Source organism: Pleurodeles waltl, chromosome 6 (genome assembly GCF_031143425.1).
Source record: "Pleurodeles waltl isolate 20211129_DDA chromosome 6, aPleWal1.hap1.20221129, whole genome shotgun sequence".
Taxonomy (NCBI): domain Eukaryota; kingdom Metazoa; phylum Chordata; class Amphibia; order Caudata; family Salamandridae; genus Pleurodeles; species Pleurodeles waltl.
The window spans coordinates 24330107-24348797 of NC_090445.1; the positions used below are offsets into that span (position 1 = coordinate 24330107).

At 45.5% G+C, this 18691-nt stretch overlaps 1 protein-coding gene across 2 annotated transcripts in view; it reads left to right on the plus strand.

The window, feature by feature from the left end:
• Positions 1–18357, plus strand: part of NUP214 (nucleoporin 214) — a 387516-nt gene extending 369159 nt beyond the window's left edge. For both annotated transcript variants that reach the window (XM_069237075.1, XM_069237076.1), the window contains 3 exons: positions 11729–11898; positions 13642–13666; positions 18139–18357. In XM_069237075.1, the coding sequence (XP_069093176.1) occupies positions 11729–11898; positions 13642–13666; positions 18139–18172 (229 nt within the window). In that variant the 3' untranslated portion in view covers positions 18173–18357. The remainder of the gene's footprint in view (positions 1–11728; positions 11899–13641; positions 13667–18138) is intronic.
• The last annotated feature ends 334 nt before the right edge of the window (positions 18358–18691 follow it).

Here is an 18691-nt window from a genome sequence, read left to right on the forward strand (position 1 = left end):
TCATAGAAGGGGTGTAGTCACCTTAAAGGTGGGCAGCCCATTGGCTACCACCTGGCACTCCCTGTAAAACCCCTAAATTGAGTATTTAGATGCCATCCCTGAATCCTGCAACTCATATCCTGACTACCTACAAAGCGAAGGACAAATAAGAGTTGGACCTGCAGAAGAGGAAACGACGAAACAGCTGACTTGGAACCAGCCCTCTGGCCTGCCTGCTGACCTCGAAGGATTCTGCCCAGAAGACAACTCGTCCTGCAGCTGGGCCTCCAAGAAACGCAGGAGGACTGTCTGCCTTCTACAGAGACTCAGACTCTCATAAGCAGCGGAACTGCACTGCAAAAAGTTTCTAGAAAGGACTCTGCAGCCCATGAAACCGTGAGGACCCGACACCTGAAGTGACCACTGCACCCAACGACGAAGACCCAAGGTGAAGCCAACAAACCTTGCCAGCCCAGTTCCCCAGGTATCTAGAGTCCGAGTCCACTCAGGTTTCACCCTTCTTAGGTTCCACCAAGTTGCCGGCAGCCTTTGCACACAGGCCTCCTCTCCTGCAGCCTTGTGGTGAGAGAAAACTTGACACCTCCAGCAACCACTGCACCCGTCACCCCTGACCTCATATGAGGCCGGTCACTGGTCTGGTGCCAACAACATTCCCCGCTTCCCCTGAGCCTGAGTCCACCTTGGTTCCCTGCCCCCCGCCGGACTCCCCGACAACGCCTGCAGCCTCAACATGCAGGACCGGACAGAGAAACCCTACACCCGGGGACACCCCTGCATCTGTCTCCCCTGGGCCCTGAAAAAAAGGACCAAAGGAGCACCTATGCCCCTGAGCACCCCAAGACTACAGCCTACCCATTTGTTGTCCCCGACTCGCTTCCTAGCCAGTGCCTGCAGCCTGTCTTCACGCGGACCAAACTCCCATAGCAAACCATTGGGCACCCAACACCTTACTGCACCCCCTGCACCTGGTCGCCCCAGCACTGCCCGGAGTGACTTGCTGGTGTGGTTCTGATCAGTGCCCAGTACTTACTTATCAGTACCCGAGATTGGCCTCGTAAGTCGTTGCTTACTCTCTGTTTGCTGAAGAGTGCTTTCCTCCATATAACATTGAGAGAATTCTGCATATGTTGATTTTTGAAACTGCAAAGTATTTATGCTTAAAAGTCTAATTATCGTATTACAAAGTTCTTGGGTTTGAAACATATCTAAAACATTTTTTTCTAAAGATTTACTCATTTAGTGTGTGTCTCATTTATTGCCTCTGTGAGTACAACAAATGCTTAGCAGTACCCTCTGATAAGCCTAACTGCGCACCCACACTACTACAAAATAGAGCATTAGTCCTATCTACTTTTGCCTCTGTAAACTAATTGGGAATCCACTGGACTTTTTGCATAGTGTGCTTCATTCTAGTGCACTGTGTAGAGAGCCAGCTTCCTACACCGTATGTTACTTTATACTTGTACATAGTTGTACATGCCGTTACATTTGCATGGACATCTTTCTCTATACTTCCTGTACACTCATTTTCTCACCCGCCTGCTGTAAAACAATCTAACAAAGCAGTCGATGCCAATGTGCAGTATCACCGAGAAGGAGTCATTCGACCCAATGACTCAAAAATGCTTTTTCGGAGAAAAAAAACTTGCAACACTCCGGACCCAACACTAGATGCCAGGAGTATGTGGAGCATTTGAATCTACAGTACGACATGCCACAAACAGAAGCTTACTCTGTAAGTAACATTTTCCTTTTTTACAGTAATGAAAGCAAGGGATAGCTACATCATTTGAAATGATAAACCTACAGTATGTAGTTCCAAAGTTGTGAGGACAGATAAGAAATGAACTGGTGCTGAGGTGGAACTGAATATGTTATAGTTTGCTCAAGATCACATTACAGAAGAACAAAAGATAAGATAGGTTCATCAGAGTCTAGTAAAGATGTCCAGTATCACGGCTTGGTGTATTACGTTTCTTATGCTTTTATGTAAGAGTTCATTTTGATTCTTTCCTAACCTTCGTTCTTCCAATTCTGATCTGAAACGTTAAATTCTAAACAAATGTCCAGTAAGCAAACAATGCTAGCATGTAACCAGTGCAATTACAGATGTTGTAGACACGAATTGCTGTATAATCAGTGCTTCATATTGTTTAAAACATATTGCACAGTTTTACCAAAAGATCAGTATCATGACCCTCTGTGAAATTGATTTTGCAAATAGTTATTTTGCTTTGACCTTAATCCAGGAATAACTGAAAACATTTGTGTGCAAGATGTGCACACGAATGGTATTGAATCTACTCTGATGTATACCCAAGTACAACCTTGTGATATGTTTTGAACCATTCGTATAAGTGATTCTGTGAATGAATGTTCTGAAGAAATTAGAATTTATCATTAAATAAAAGTATAAACAAGCTGTGATACTGGACATCATTACTCTTATTTTCTATTCTGTACTGTATGTACGGTTTGTGTCCTAACGAGTCACACTAATAAATAGTGTAACGGTTGTCAAGTTAAGTTGTTCAGGAATCAGAGGGACAGGGTAGCAGATCACCTTGTGATTGAGCTGTGCTTGCGAAGAATAATGCGGACACTCACTGTCTGCCATGGGGGCTGTTCCCTCACACTCTTAAGTCCCAGCCCACCTACATGGACAGCGGGCATGGTTCCACACTTAGATATTACAGAGTTGGGGGCCAACAATGTTCAGTGTCAGAGTTATGATACTATCCAGCTTTTGGTCTTACTCGACGTTGATGCTTATTCCGCCAGTGGGAGCTTTCATGCTGAGACATCACGATCATCAGGTTCTTCCTTGAGGTCAGCTTAGAAAAGGCACCACAACTAGAGAAGTGGCCCAGAGAGACCCCGGAACCTTCCACACTGCTCCCAATTATTACAGTTGTTCCCTCTAAAGTTTGGAACCATCTAATTCTGTGGATCAGGAGCCCGGAGAGTTTTAAGATGGGCCCCTTAAAGAGGGGCGCTCCTTCACACGGCTGGGCAGCAAATCATCAGGGTGCCACCAACATATAGGAAGGTGTTAACCTAGCAGAAGGAAAAGAGCACCAAAGAAGTATCTACACCTTCCCCTTCCAAAGTGGAAAGGTCCCAAAATACCTTCCCAGAATCACTTTAGCATAGACATCCTCCAGGTTAAATTTCCTTCTAGAATCTGAGTGGTTGATCCAAAGCACAGATGATGATTAATTTTGATACTTTTCAACCAACAGCTGCTTCACGGTTACTGGTCCTAATGGCAGTGGGACCTTTTTAACCAGACTGCTGACATCCTTCAAACTAAGGCTGCCAAATTAAGAGCGCTCCTGAGGAGGGCCCTAGTTGTTGTGAAACAGTTCACCTTCACATTTGCGTATTGTCACTCCCTCACCGCCAGAGAGGATTGCTGCCAGGGGAGAGTTTGTGGAAGCACGCCTGTTCTCAAATCTTCACACTCAATGTTTCTGTTAGGTTGCTGTGACTTTTCCTGTTCATATTGTTTGATGTATTTTCACAAGCCGCGAGGCGAGGCATCAATGTTTCTTTTAGGACTTACTTAAACTCCTGACTGTTCTCACTGCCCCTACCTATGTGGCACATATTCGTACAATGGATACGGTTTATGTAGTTCCCTGAGAGGTTTCTTATAATTTCCCATTACCAGGTTCAAGTGCTTATTAGGTCCATGCAGATGCCGTTTTCATTAGGTTGAAGGCTAATGTGGCCACTCGTTAGAAATGAGAGAGTACACCAAAGTCCATACCCGTAGGAGAGGTTTCTCAGCGCAGTTGGTTCAGAATCAAAAACCCTGCTGGCTAAGCACCAGCAGACAAAAACTGCTTATTTTCAACATAAACATGCACCACACAAAAAGTAACGATAGGAATCAGTTTATACCGGCACTTGGCAAGCGTCCAGAAAACCAGCAGCAGCTCAAGTCCCATGTCCTGCTGATTGGCACCTCAGAGTAAGGAGTCATCTCAAGAACTTCTAGAATGCACAGCATAACAAAGTACCATTGCTGCTGAGCCTTGTATAAAATCAGTTTTTTCAAAAACATTATGAAGAGTTCCTCAATGGATTCTAGCGCCTAGAACGGGCTTCTCCAACAAGTAACTTTTGAGCTACGGGAAACTTTCCAGCTACCTTTGAGTAGCTCTCCTTTGGGCTACCAAGCCTACTAAACTAGAAGCTTTTGGCTGGTTGAGTTAATATATGTATCCCAAAATTCAAGATAAGAATTTGTGTTGTTTTTAGAACTCATTAGGTAACGTTTTGAAGAAAATGGCTGAACTTTAAAAATATATTTAAAGCTAATATTTCAGTGATAAATCATGAGGCATTGAGGAGACTTACTATTCATATTGCCTTTGTTCTGCAGGCATTCCAGCTATGACTGTTATGTATTACTCACGAAGAGGCATTCCTTGTCATCATCCTCGGATGACGGGCTTCTGGCTGTAGGCTTGGAATAACGAGAGGAACTGTTTGCTAAGTCTGGACTGTCTTCATCTGCCAGAGATAAGGGGGACCCCTTTCTGGTAACCACAATGCCGCCGACACATTTAGGGCCTAAGTAGCAACTCAGTGCGGGGCTGGAGAGAGCACAGTACGCATGTGTGTTTGGCCGACCTGAGACTGCTAGCCAAACACATGCGCAATGAAGAGGAGTGCTTTGCAATCCCCCTCAATGCTAGTCATCCCCAATGCCCTGCCCCTTTTACTACAAAACGATAATAAACAGTTTTGTAGTAAAAGGTTTGCAGCTGCTGCTCCTGGAGGGGGCTACTCTCCTCCGTCCTAGTGGAGGAGCCGCTCCTGGCTTCTGCTATTCTTATGATGGCCATTCCTGCCTCTTAGAATTACACAGCAACATTTTGAAAACTAGTACATACTGCTCCCAGACATCAGTGTATATAGTTTGTCTCTAGAACAGGCACAACAGAGAGTCAGACGTCCCTGTGGAATGTAATTGGATGAACTGTTAACATTTTTTGTCATAATTGTTTTTTAATTCTCTTGGCTTACCATCCCCCTTAGTCTGTTTTAGAAAGAGGTTTCTCTTTGCGTGTGTGGAGATCCCTTGCATAGGTGAGGTACTCTGCCTATGAATTCCAATGAGGATGCCCACACTGGAATTACAAGCAGCTAACATCTATCGGTTTCTTTTTAGTGGTACAGAGGCAATGATAATAAGCCTGTAATGTACGTGAGGCCATTAACTATGTCTTGGTACGTGTACTGTTTTGATAAAGATAATAGACTTTGAGAAAATCCCCAAGTGCTGCAATCATACTGGCATTTCCTCTAATTATACTTGCGTAACATTTTGGAAGAAATAGTTTTACTACTTGCATCTCTTGGTCTGAATAAGTATAAGCAGGTCCTAAACTCCTTAAGGTTAACTTCAATCTTGTGACTGTTGAGTTGTAGTTTCGAAAGCTGATGGCTTAGATACAGCGTGTGGTGGTTATCTTTGGTCCCCAGCCAGTACATTTTTTTTTTAAAGGAGGAAGTTCGTCCACTCCCACCAGTTGCAGTGGTTAAAGTGACACATTCAATATAATTTTCTTAACCTCTGAAAGATGCACAGTTCTATTTATTGCTGAGCATTGTAACCAAACAAAAGTCACCGGGGCTGTGAGGTCATGCTTCTCTTTTGCAACATACAGTACATTTTTTTCAAAATAATTAAAGGCTTCAAAGTCCTGGAAAAGGTCATCAACTGCCGGCTCAAGGACTACCTCGAACAAAACAACCTGCTTGACCCATCCGGATTACAGCCCAATCACTGCACCGAAACCATGTTGATCACAGCTACCGACATCAGGTGCTTAGAGTCTACAGCTGCCCTCATTCTCCTCGACTAATCCACAGCTTTCAACACCATCTCACACCACACTCTCATCTCCAGACTCCCACAGCATTGGTATTCAAAACAACGCACTCAACTGGATTGCCTCCTTCCTTTGTGGATGAACTCAAAGAATCCTCCTCTCTCCCTACTTCTCTGCACCCAAAGACATCATCTGAGGTGTCGTTCCCCCCCAACCCCCACGCCCCACCCCCACCCAGGAATCCTCCTTCAACTCCACCCTCTCCAATCGCTACATGATTACACTGACAGACAACACAACACTCACGGACTCAACATCAGCGTCTCCTACTCTGACACCTTGCTCGTCCTCTCACTCTCTGACAACACCGCATGATCCAGCTTCCAAAACACTATGACAGACGTTGCTTCCTGGACCAAGACCAACTGCCTTAAGCTAAACTTTGACAAAACAGAGATCCTCATCTTCTGGGACAAGCCCTCCCCCTGGAAGGACACGTGGTGGTCTACCACCCTCTGTAACCCACCCACGCCCACAAAACACGCATGCAACCTCGGGATTAACCTAGACAGACAATTGACCATGAAGCAACAGGTCAACGCCATCTCCTCTGCCTGCTTCCACATCCTCCACATGCTCCGCAGGTTTTTTTAAGGGGATTCCTATCTCCACCAGGAAGACGGTTACCCAGGCCCTTATTGCCAGCCGACTCCACTATGGTAACACGCTCTACGCCTGAACCACTTAACAGCTCATGACTGCTTCCAGACTATCCAGAACACAGCAGCAAGACTGGTCCTTGACCTCCCCAGAAGAACCAGCATCACCCCACACCTCTGTGCCCTCCACTGGCTCTCCATCCAGCAGAGATGCCTCTTGAAGCTTCTCACGCATGCATACAAAGCCCTCCACAACACCGGACCCGTCTACATCACTATATGTCTCTTTCCACCAGCCATACAGAGACCTCCGCTCAGCCTTCCTTGCCCAGGCCCAAGTCCCCCACATCCACCACGAGTGATATGGAGGGCGCTCCTTCTCCTTCCTCACTGGTAGATCCTGGAACAACCTCCCCTTCCCTGACGGATTTCAAAAAGCAGCTGAAAACGTGGCTCTTCAACTGCCAGCAACAGCCTGCCAAGGCTAGCAGCACCCCCAGATCCCCACCCCTGCAGCGCCTGGAGACCCCTCGGATGAACAGATCGCACTTTACAAGAATCTGTGATTGATTGATAAAAACTATGGTTGAACATATGAAACAGTCCAGGTTACAGGTTATATATAGCCTTGGGTAAGTCTAAGGGGAAATAACCAAAGACAAATCTCAGTGCAAACACAAGAAGTCCAGATGAGCTTCCTCCTCCTCCTCCCCCTCCCTCACATCCCCCGCTGAGCTCTGCTTAAAGGGAGAGATTACACTACACATTCAGTACTTTTAAGACCCAACTCAACACTGTTAGTGTCACTCAGTCCCCAGATTACAACTGTAGTCTGTGTGCTTCAAGTTTTCCGATCCATACCCGACTCCACAGCAGGCAGAGACCTTTAAGGAGGCAATGCTGCATCTTTTGGCCATTTTCGGGTCCTCTCTGCACTTATAATGAGAAAACCAAGGCATAGCCAGTTGTTTTGGGGGACTCTCCAGCAGTACCCTAGCCTTGGTGCTAGTATCTCTGATGCCTTGAAACCTTTTTTGGCTCAAACTGTGATCCGTAATAGACTTGCAAAATGTTCCACATGACTTGGATGTTGATAAAGGGGCGGACAATTTTTTACTCTGTGTAACTTCACTGATGGAGTAAACGTAGACCTGCCAAATGTTAGAGGACTTGACACTTCATCAAAGACATGGACTCTGCATTTCGGTTGCCCGCTGAGGGAGATGCTTTCTTTGTAGTTGTAGAAAGCAGGATAGTGGAGGTGTTAGAACTACATTTGCCAACTGAAGAAAGTAGTCTTCCTAGTGAAAGCTTGCAGCCTGGCCTTGAACTTCCCAGTATTTGCTGCCCTTTAATGAGCCCCTGACAGACATTCTGATTGCAGCTTTGTTTAACTTGTTCCAGTCCGCCGATAACTTGCCCCATAACGAGGCACCTTAGACCATCTCTGGATGATCCGGCCTCCTTGGCTCCGCACCACACTGTATAGCTTTGTGGTTCAGCTTCAGCCAGCAAAGTCAACCTGGGTGGCTCCCTACTTTTCGGCTTTATAGTGATTCAAAGTGTATTAATGTGCTTGGCACAATGGTGTTCTCATCTGCCCGTTTGACTTTGTGATCTCTAAATGTAATCCACTTGTTGGGCAGATGCACTCATGCCCCCTTGGATGTGGTCAGCCAGATATTGCCCTCCCGCTTGTAACTCCTTCGCACAAACAGTCCATTTCAGACAGATTGCAGGCAAATACATGTTCCTGGTTGTGATGGATACCACAAACTGTAATCGTGTGTGCTGTGGACCCTGGCGTGGTATTCATTGTCACTCCCAAATGTGCGCCATGGGTTCCTTCACGGTCGTACAGGTATCCCTCATGAACATGGCAAGCTGTAGCCTGGTGGTCAGAAACACAAAAATGATGGGAGAAATGCTCGCAAATATTTAAACCCCTTGCAGTCACTCTGCATTTCAACTCATCATCTTTTGACCACTATGCCACTCTAGACAGAGGCCCGCCTTATGCAAATTAATACTGACCATGGTCCAAAAGGGAACTGTTTCTCCTGAAACATGGACTGTTACCTAGAGAGTAACCTGAAATTGCGGTTTCATTTTTGATTGTAGGTTAACGCTCCCGTCCCTGATCATCAAAGTTACTGTATCTGTTTTCAGGAATTTCCTAAACCCAAACAGTCTTCATTCTTTGTCCATCAGTGGAAGAATATAGTGGCTCAAGTGGCGGCGATGTCACTCCTGGATTACAGTAACTCTGTGGGGCAACATAAGTATCTACTAGCAAGACTCCAGATAGTCCAGTACATGGTTACTAGACTTATTTTAGATGGCGTATGTGGTTAGAAGTATCCATCAGAATAGGTAGAATTTAGTCAAGCCTCATCTCACTAAGCTTTAATGGGTTCCTTTTTGTAAATGCATGATTTTCAAAGGTCTTTGTGTGGTTTACTGGGCATTCCATGGAACAGGGCTGACTTCTTGGAAAATAAATTCAAAAAATGTATTCCCATCTGATATGTAAAATACAAAACAATGCTTCTTTTAAATATCCCCAAAACTGGAAAGAATTTTGTCCTGGGGCAAGGCCTTTTTTCTCGGTAGAGTGAAATATTGGGACAGTCATTCTCAATAGTTCAAGGAAGACGTCTCCCACTTCAGAGTTAGGGTGGGGGGGCAACATGTGTTTTTTCAGTGCAACTCTAGTGCAGTTACCTTGTCCCGATTTGTCGTTGAGGTTCATTCATGGTTGTGCCCTTCCTTTCTATCAGCACCCCACTCTCTTGCAGTTCCTCCTGTGTTCACTCACACCTCTACCCTTACCTAAGATGCTTAGTCATTGCTGGATAAAAGCACAATAGAGAGTCCCCAAGGAGGAGAGGCGCATCCAGTGCTACGCCCATCACTACCTGGTCGCCAAAAAGGGCAAGGGCTCAGACCAATTTTGGATCTTTGGATCTTTGGTTCTTGAACACCATCCTTTGTAAAGACAAAGTCAAGATGCTGACTGCCCAGGTCCTCTTTGTCCTTGCTCCTGGGAGCTAAATGGTGTCCTCTGTCCTGCAGGACCCATCCCTTCATGCACCCACTCTGTGGTCTCACAGGCGGTTCTGCACAGTAGGACAGCTCTTGGTTAGCTTTTTTTCACCGCCTTTCAAAACACACGTTGTTGAGCCTTTTGAGCTCTAGAGTTTCCACCTCCAAGTTCTCTGGGAGACACCGTTTGCTTATCATTCGTCTCTGGTCTCCTATACGCGTTTTCTCTGGATCTGAAAGTGAGGAGAGACAAGGCTCAACTCATGATAACCCTAGTTTGGTCATGGAGGGTTTTGTACTCCATCCTGCTAAGCCTCAGCATATGCAGTGCACTTTTTGGAGAGAACTTGCTTCCTCAGCAACAGAGCAGGGTTCTACACACAAACCTCCATGCGTGGATATTGAGCAGAACCAGCTGAGTGTTTTTGATCGCCCATCTCCCCAGATTGCTGTCCTGCCACAAAGTCAGTCTTTTCTAAACGCTACGCAAAATCTGCAACCTGATGCGAGGACCGTCAGGCCGGTCCCCTGCGGGCTCAACTTTCTGATATTTTCCATTTGTCCAGCCTTTAGCCTGGAGGGCTTACGTGTGTTTACTCCTGCACATTGTGTTGTGCAGCAGTGGACTTTACTCTGGTTTTTATCTTATTAACGTGAATGCCTTTTAAGACTATGCATAGTTTTTCTTTGTGGTTACTGGCCACTAAAACTGTCTTCTCATTGAGATTACTTCTCTGAATCACATCAGTGAAAATAATGTGCTGTCGGTACAACCACCACGCAGCAGGTGCTTTCAGACAGCTGCATAAAATCTACCAAAAGTGGTATTGCCTTTCTATGTGGAGCAACCCAGCAGGCTCCCTACTTTCCTCTCTCCGCCACATCCATCTGAGGTGGTCGGCTTTACTAGCTGAACGCCAAGAGAGTCCATAGATTTTTCTAGCAATCTGACTAAGCAGCGCTAAGTGAGTGACGAAGGTTTTGCGGGGTTCTCTAGTGCTAACAAGGCAAAGGCAGTCTATAAACTGACCTTATCCAGATGACTCCTTCTTTGCAAAGATGTACTATGCCTGTCAGAGTTAAGGCCACTATTACAGCCTTGGCCAGTGGTCTTATGGTGCAGGACATCGGCCAGGCAGCTGTTTAGGCGTTCATCCACACCTTCACCAGCTATTACTGCTCTAACTCTTGGGTCTAGAAGCAGGGCCATTTTCCTAAATCAGTCTTGCAAGATTTGCTGATCTAAAGTCCACACCTCCAACCCGCTACCATTACAAGGTATTGCTTTGGTATCTATTAAATAGGTGAGGAGTATGTGGTTAGAAGTATCCATCAGAAGAACAAGTTACTTACCAACTCTAGTGCTATTTCTGGTGAATATTGTATATAACTATGATTCCTCACCCCCAGTTCCCTCTCCTAGTTCTGTGAAGTGGCATTCTAGGTCTTACTAAGGTTCCAGGTTAGATCTTGTACACTCTTGTGGTTCTCACTCTGTTACTAATGGTCTGTGTTAAGGGAGAAAAATACTTGGTTGAAATCTATCTGGTCAGTGGTGGCACCCATATACTGCTGCACGCTGCCACTCCCGCAGGCGGGACAAGGCTGCCGTGGAGGCTAACAGTGCCTCTGCTGGCACACAGGAGCAATTGGTGGAAAAGCCTGTGGATCCAGTTTGGCAGCTGGGCAAATTCAAAGGTGAGGACTCCTTGTTTAGATACCACCAGTAAGAGTGTTACCAAAAGTAACTAACTTGATCCTCCAGTACAGGTGTCCAGATTTATTCATCTTTCATTCCTCTGCAGGCTGCTTGCTTTGAGTGTTCACTGCATTTAATTATATGTGACACTGCAGAAGGTTATGTGATGGATAAAAGAGCTAAATATCAGTGACATAGTTCTTCAGCTAGGTTGTCCTGTTGTTGCTTCCAGGAACGAATCTAACATCTTCTGCATCTTACTTGTCAACGCCTTTGATATGATAGTGAGTGTAACGTACAGCATTTCCAAAGAGATCATTTGCATCTGTTAAAAAAATAAAATGCAACTGTATATTTATAATAGCAGGTATGTAACTTTATTTTGTTATACTGTAGATCGTGGAGGCAGATCACACGTGTGTGTTTTAACATAATTTTGTTACCTGTGTTCCTGATGGTTGTCTTTGTCTTAATTCTAGTTTCGGTAGCACAAACAACACAACAACATTTGGCAGCATCGCAAGCCAGAGCGCCCCTACCTTTGGCACACTAAGCCAGCCAGCGTCTGGGTTTGGGGCACCAGCCAGTGGATTCTCTGGGTTCGGGTCACCTGCAGGAGCGTCCAGTGGTGCCACAGGAAACACAGGAGGTACAGATGATATGGGTAGAACTGCAGCGGGTGAATTTGGGGAAACGAATAGTAACAGAACCGAATTATAGTGTTATGCTCTGTCCATTTACTAAGAAGTGGATACTTCCCTGCCTGTGGATGAATCAAAAGCTCAGGGCTGCTACAAGCAGAACTGTATGTGCACCTAATCAATCAGTATTTATAGAGCGCGGCTACTCACCCGTGAGGGCCTCAAGGCGCTTCTTCAATGTTATAATTACCACCTACTGCAATGTATACCCTCATGACACCCCAAGTTCCCTGTTTCACACAGAACGCCATTGATTGGCTTCTTAAAGTGAAACTGAGCTAAGCTGCACAGGGACCTTCCCCTGATCTGCTCATGATCTAACACATGTTAACACAGGTACCATCACATATTACATTGGTGACATCACTTATTGCATCGGCATTAACATTACTGATTTTTGAGTGTTTTAAATTAAAGTATAAAGGTGAGGTGTGTGTATGTTGTACCACCAGCGCGTTGTCCTTTTAGCTTTACGAATCGCTTCCTATTCCGCCGCACGCTGACAGCCTCTCACATTGGTGGATACCTCTAGAGACCCAAAGGATAAGTAGTGGCCATTCCAACCTGAAAGTCTAAACGTATGCAGGAATGCAGTGACATCTTCTGAACGTAGGAAGCTGAAGGGCCTTGCATCTTCACTTTCCAGTAGCATCAGGTGGCACAAGTATCCTACACCCTTGATAAACCCCCACGTTTGTATCCCAGAATGAGTGACAAGTCTCGGAATAGAAGCAGACAGTTCAGCCCTTACCTTTCTGTGCATATGCCAACACACATGAAGTTTATATTGCACATTTATTTTTCAACACTTTGATTACATAAACTCATGCAGAAGTGCTTACCTTTGTGCACAGAAACATGCAGGTGTTCGATGTAGACTGATGTTCTTACCCTCGCTTCATGTTTGTTTTCATGTAAACACACAAAATATGACAGGAGGAATGCTTACAATTTATTTAACCACTGGCATTCGCTTGGGGTAGCATATCAACCCATCGTTCTTTTGCTCTCCATGCCACCTCGTTTTGGACCCAGCCATATCCAATCACTGTGCCACTGGACTCAAGCTGTACTTGGCCGAAGAGCCATGGTAATGGCAAAACCAGTTGTAGGTTGCATGGTTCAGGGGGGCCTGGCAGTTTGGGCTGGACTGTACCCATGAGGAGCAGGGTCAAGACTGATTTGTGTATGGCTGGGTCCAAACTGAGGTGGCGTGGTGGGCAAAAATCAATGGATTGGGACGCGGCCCGAGCGATTGCCAGTGGCTGAGATTAATTCAAGCATTCCAGCCATCACCTTGTTGTTTTTGTCTCTGTTTTCATGTTCACCAATGTGATTATGCACTTGTTGGAATATGGCGGCAGCTGTGCTGAAGCACCTCTACATATTGCTCATGTACTGGCTAGTTGGTAAAACAGCCCATATACATTTAACAGGCATGTGCACAAACACATATGCTTTTATAGTCATGAAATATGTGCTGTTTATAGCATCTCGCATCCCCTGGACATAAATAACTGATTACGGCAGTGTAACTGCTACACATACCTGGAGGTATTCCATGGTCTATAGGGAGACTTTGGCCCCACTTCTCTGAACAAAGTGGCTTCACAAAGGAATACAGTAGTACATTTTATTGTGTAACATAATTACGGTTCTCCGTACTTAAATCCTCTTTGTATCTGTTTCAGGTTTCGGATTTGGTGCTCCCAACCAGTAAGTGTCCAATGTAACTTTTCTGAAATTAATGAAATAGTGGTTTTCATGTTTTGACATGCATTCTTTTTTGTTCAGGAGCAGAGGCCAATCATTTACCTATTCAAGAATTGACGTAAATAAGAGTTGATCATAACAAGAAAAGATTTATCCACAACCTTTATAGTGTCCTATATTCTTAATGTCCCCGATTATTAGAATGGAGTAATTGAATATTTCCTGTGTCTTTTTTCCAAAAACTGAATGCAATCATAGCTGTCTTAGCAAATGTCTTAATAACCAATTTCACTATTGCCTCCTTTTCTTAAGGATTTAATTGAAGTTGTCCACCTCACCGGACAGGCATCCAAGTTATTTTAGCCTCAGTTCTGGCCCTGGATAAGACCGTCCCCTCTTGTGGGTAGTGCCTGTTTCTTGTTTGTTTCTCAGGAGATTGGTTCCTTTTAATAATTTATTTTATGATACTCTGTGCTGGGCACGACTATCTAGGCTGTTGGTAACTCCACCTCAGGCAGAGGACGGTGAAGGCAGATGTATTACAAGCTGCTTCAGCCTGGCATCCGTCCTTTGTTTTGTCTGCTTTAATTTCGAACAACTGAAGCAGATGCCTTGAAGTGACTGCCAATACATTTTCGTCTGTTACAACAAAAGGTGTTTTGGGATTTAGGATCTTCCACTCAGTGGCTTCATTCGCAGGCTCTGCCTGTACCTCTTTCTCGGATCCTCTGTTGGTGAAGAAGCAATCAGCGCTGAACTATGCTCTAGTGCTGGCTCTTGGCCCAAAAGCCTCACACTCCTTTCGCAGAGCTTCTGGCACCTGGCACTGAATGCCCTTAGATCATGGTTTTCACCCAGGCAGTGCAGGACATTCCAGCTCCCTCTGATGTGCCTTCAAGCCCTGAAGAGCCTCTGTGTTTCCTGCCAGTGGCTGCATCCCTGGTGACAGTAAACCCTACTCTCTCCTTCTGAAAAGGTTCGGGTGCCGACAGCGTTTCTCATACTGCTGAACACCTGCCAGTTACTCTGCCTCTGGTGTCAGACCTGTCCTTGTAAGTCTCCTGTCCAGACTTCAGATCTGATACAGAAAGTGACAAGCTTTTAAAAGATAAAGGCCATTTTGATCAGATCGCGGCACAAGGTGCAGCAGGTGTTGTGAATAGGAATCCTCCTACAGACCCTTGCATTGCTAACAGTACATTGGTCATTTTGAGGAACTCTTTGGCCCTGCATAAAATGCCAGTGACCTGGTTATTTCCACTGAGGTGGTTCTGAAGTGCCCATTTGGGGCCTCCTCCTGCATTGGTGACCTATTTTGTGATTCTTTTACTCAACGCTGATTAAGTTCTGAAATATTACCAGTGTAGAATAACATAAGAACATAGCAAACCTCCTTATGGAAATCCTGCAGCTTGCCTTATTGTGGAATTTTTGCCTCCGTTCAGTGAAGCTTTGATGGACCCCCATCTTGGTCATCTGGAGCAAACCAGCTTCTGCTCTTGCTGTTCTCTGGCACCATCATATGATGCTGGGTTATTCAAAGTTCTTGATGGCTCACTCTTCCCTGGAGAGCCCTCTTACAAGTCTTCCTCCCTCACAAAGAAGAATCCTAACTGCTTTCCTTCCACTCCTGAAAGGGAGATGAAACATATTGAAGCTGTAGGGAAGAGAAAATCTCTTCTTTACTGAGCCTGGCTACTTGGTTCACTAACGTAGCATTCCTCCTTGCTTGTTATTCTCGTGCTCTTTGGGAGATGGCATAATCATTGATTCCAAATCTTCCTGATTGCCTACTTGACCATTTTGCTGAAGTGGTCCGTAATGGTTGCAGTGTGCCAAACAAATCCTCCCGTCTGACCTGGATACGCTAGACTTGGTGGTGAGATCAATGGGTTCCTCAGTTGCTATCTGTTGTTGTGCCTGGATATGTTCCACCATGTCTTGGGCAATGTCCAGTCCAATCTTGAAGACATGCTCTTTGATGGTGGTTGCTTTTTCGGTGAGAAGGCTGGTTCAGACCTGGAAGGCTTCAAGCAAGGATTATTATTTTTTATTGGCTGCTGTTGTCAAGGACACCACCAGCACTCCTGTTCTGTTTCTCCTCCTCCCTGGCCCCTCCTGCCATACCGCTTTAGCTTACCGTCGAGGGTGCACAGGTGGCAAATAGTAGACTGGTGTACTTTTTTCTTCTTATACTGGAAGCCTATCATGGGCCTCTGGGTCTCCTAGATTGTCAAACCAGGCAACTCCCTTCCTTGTCCTTCTAGGTCTTGCCCCTTTCCTTTTACCCAGCTCCCTCTCTGACTTTAGCTGACAGTGCCTGCGTTCTGCAGCAGGACCGTCTCACTCTGTTGAGCAAGGTGGTCATGTGGTTCTTTATTTCCTGAACTCCCTCTGTTGCAAGGAGAAATTAGATGCTTTCCCTTTCACAGGTCCTTACGGATTAGAAGCTGGAGAATAGGATATTGCCCATCGACTTGCAGGACCTGTAGTTTCATATGCCAGTCCTGCAGTCACCCAGGAGGTAGCTAAGTTTTGGAGTGGGCTCCACCCACTATTAATTTGAGGCCCTTGTGTTCTGGCTAACATCAGCCCCTTGTATCTTCAGGAAGGTCTTGACTGTAATTGCAGCACATGTTCGCAGTTCGGGGAGCTCTGTGTTCCTGTACCACAGTGATTGGCTGCTGAGTGAGGGCTTGTGGCAGCTGGTGTCAGACCACCTTCAGACCACGTTCTCTCCGATCTTTCACCTGGGGTTTTAAGTCAACATCATCAAGTCTTATCTGCGGCCCAATTAGGAATCGGAATCAGGAATTACCATCTCAACTTCAAAGTCTGCAGGTATGGCCATGTGCCAGATCAGTGTTGCATGACTTTCTGTTCATCCACCACTGTGACCCACTGCTTGGATATTGTTTCAAAGAGGTGAGGACTCAGCAGGTACAAGTGTCCATCAGAAGAACGTTTTTTTTTATTTTCAATAGGAATTTTTATGGAGGTTTCTCGGTCTACCTAAAGATTTCTTAACAAATCAGTTAGCCTTCCCCGGAAGTAGTCTATCTATTTTTAATAAAGCACCAATATAGTTCTTGCACAATGATTTTTCTGTCAGCCTGGACTCTGCCCCTGAGGAAAATTGCTGTGGAACTGGAACCAGTGATCGGGGGTTGTACTACATACTTCTCAGTGATGTCATGTCCACGTATAATACAGATTCAGGTCTGAGCCATGGCCCCATTGGTTGGCGCGGGAGAGCCATTAAAAAAATTGCACATTAAATATGGCACCTGAAGGAGAATCGGAAGGTGAGGACTCTAAAGTTAGATAGCGCATCCACCAAAAATATTTGCACGGAAGGTAAGTAACTTGTTCTTGTGTATCTTCCTTGATGATCGGTTTATACCTATAGCTGTATGAGTTGTGTACCTGTGCTGAGCTTTTTCCTATGTACGCACTGGCTGTACTTAGTATATCCATACCGCTGCTAACACGCTGTGATTGATGCAGCAGTGCTTATGCTGTTTCTAATCCAGTCTGTGACTACCATACACATGATGCTGACTGGTCTCTGTACCCATTCGCTTGCTCTTACCCCCACAGGCTGAGGTTCCTGTAAACCTGCTCCTGCCTTTACTCATGCATTGCTGGGTACACATTCTCTTGGTGTTACAAGCACAGGCTGGGATTGCTGAAGACTTGTGCCTGCCGTAGTTACACATCCATTGCTCGGTATACCCATTCTCTTGCCATTAGAAGCACAGGTTGTGGCTGCTTTAGACATGCTCCTGCTTTTAGGTACACTTTCATTGCTGGGTGTACCAGTTCACCCAGTGCCCAACACCGATTGCATTGGGTGTGCATGTTGTCCTGCTATTAAATTGTCTAGACAGTGGTTTGTGTAGACATTCCTCTGCTGTCAGTAACACAGTCCGCAGTTACCTTGCTTGTGCTACAGTTGTAATTCACCCGGACTACTGTGCGCTGAGTGTATCTACTGTTACCCACACAAATCATACGGTCTGTTCTTTTGTCCTACTGATTAACATTAAGGTTGGTGTTCCTATTATGCTACTAGCACAGGCTGATTGCTGCTCTAATAATGCCTGTGTTTCTTCTGCTGCTGTTAGTAGTGCGGGCTGGTGGCCCTGTACATGTTACTCTTGAAGGTAACACTGATCATGTCGGGCACGCCTACTGTCCTACTATTACTAATGCACACGACTGTGTTCCATTGTTTTGTTACCACTAGTGCAGAATGTGGCCTCTGTGCATATGTTCCTACTGTTAGTAGCAGATTGTGGTGGGTGTGCCTGTTCCCCTGCTTCTCATCCAGACAGGTCCTGCTAGAAGTGGTTATTCTTCTGCCACTCGCACAGCCTGTGGTTGGTGTCCATGGGCTGCAGCTGTTAGTTGGCCGCTGATGGTTATGTACGTGCAGGTTGTAGCGGTTACTAACAGTGTTCCTCTTTTTGCAGATCTGCCTCGGGATTTAGCGGGTGGCGAAGTTGAAGGACTAAGCTGTTTCAAGGAGGTCTTGTGGTTGGAAACTCCCAACTCGGTCTGACAGCTCTTCAGCAGCACTTTTATTAAAGATGAAGATGTTAGATTTTTTTTGTTTCCTCTTTCATAACGTATCATGAAAAGCTATGTATACAGTTTATTTCTCGTGCCTTGTAATAAACTATTTTAGTATGTGTTGTAGTCCTGGGTGGTGTTTGCACTCTGGGAGATTTCAATGAGTTGAGATTCTCTGTCCCCCCTTCAGGGGATCCCTGAAAGAGAGAGCCTGGGATGAGCAGGGTCCTGGAGACAGACTCTCCAGTTGAGAAGATCCCTGTAAAGGACACTGTGTGGATGAATGGGGTGACTGGATTCTCTGTGGCCCTGGTAGGGCATGTAGGCGGTACCTGCAGATAGAGGCGTGGGGTGAGCAGGGAGGGCTGGAGATTAGATTTTTCTGTAAAGATGATCCCTATAAAGAACAGTGAATTACTAGATTTTCTGTGGCCCCTGGAGGGGATCCCTGCA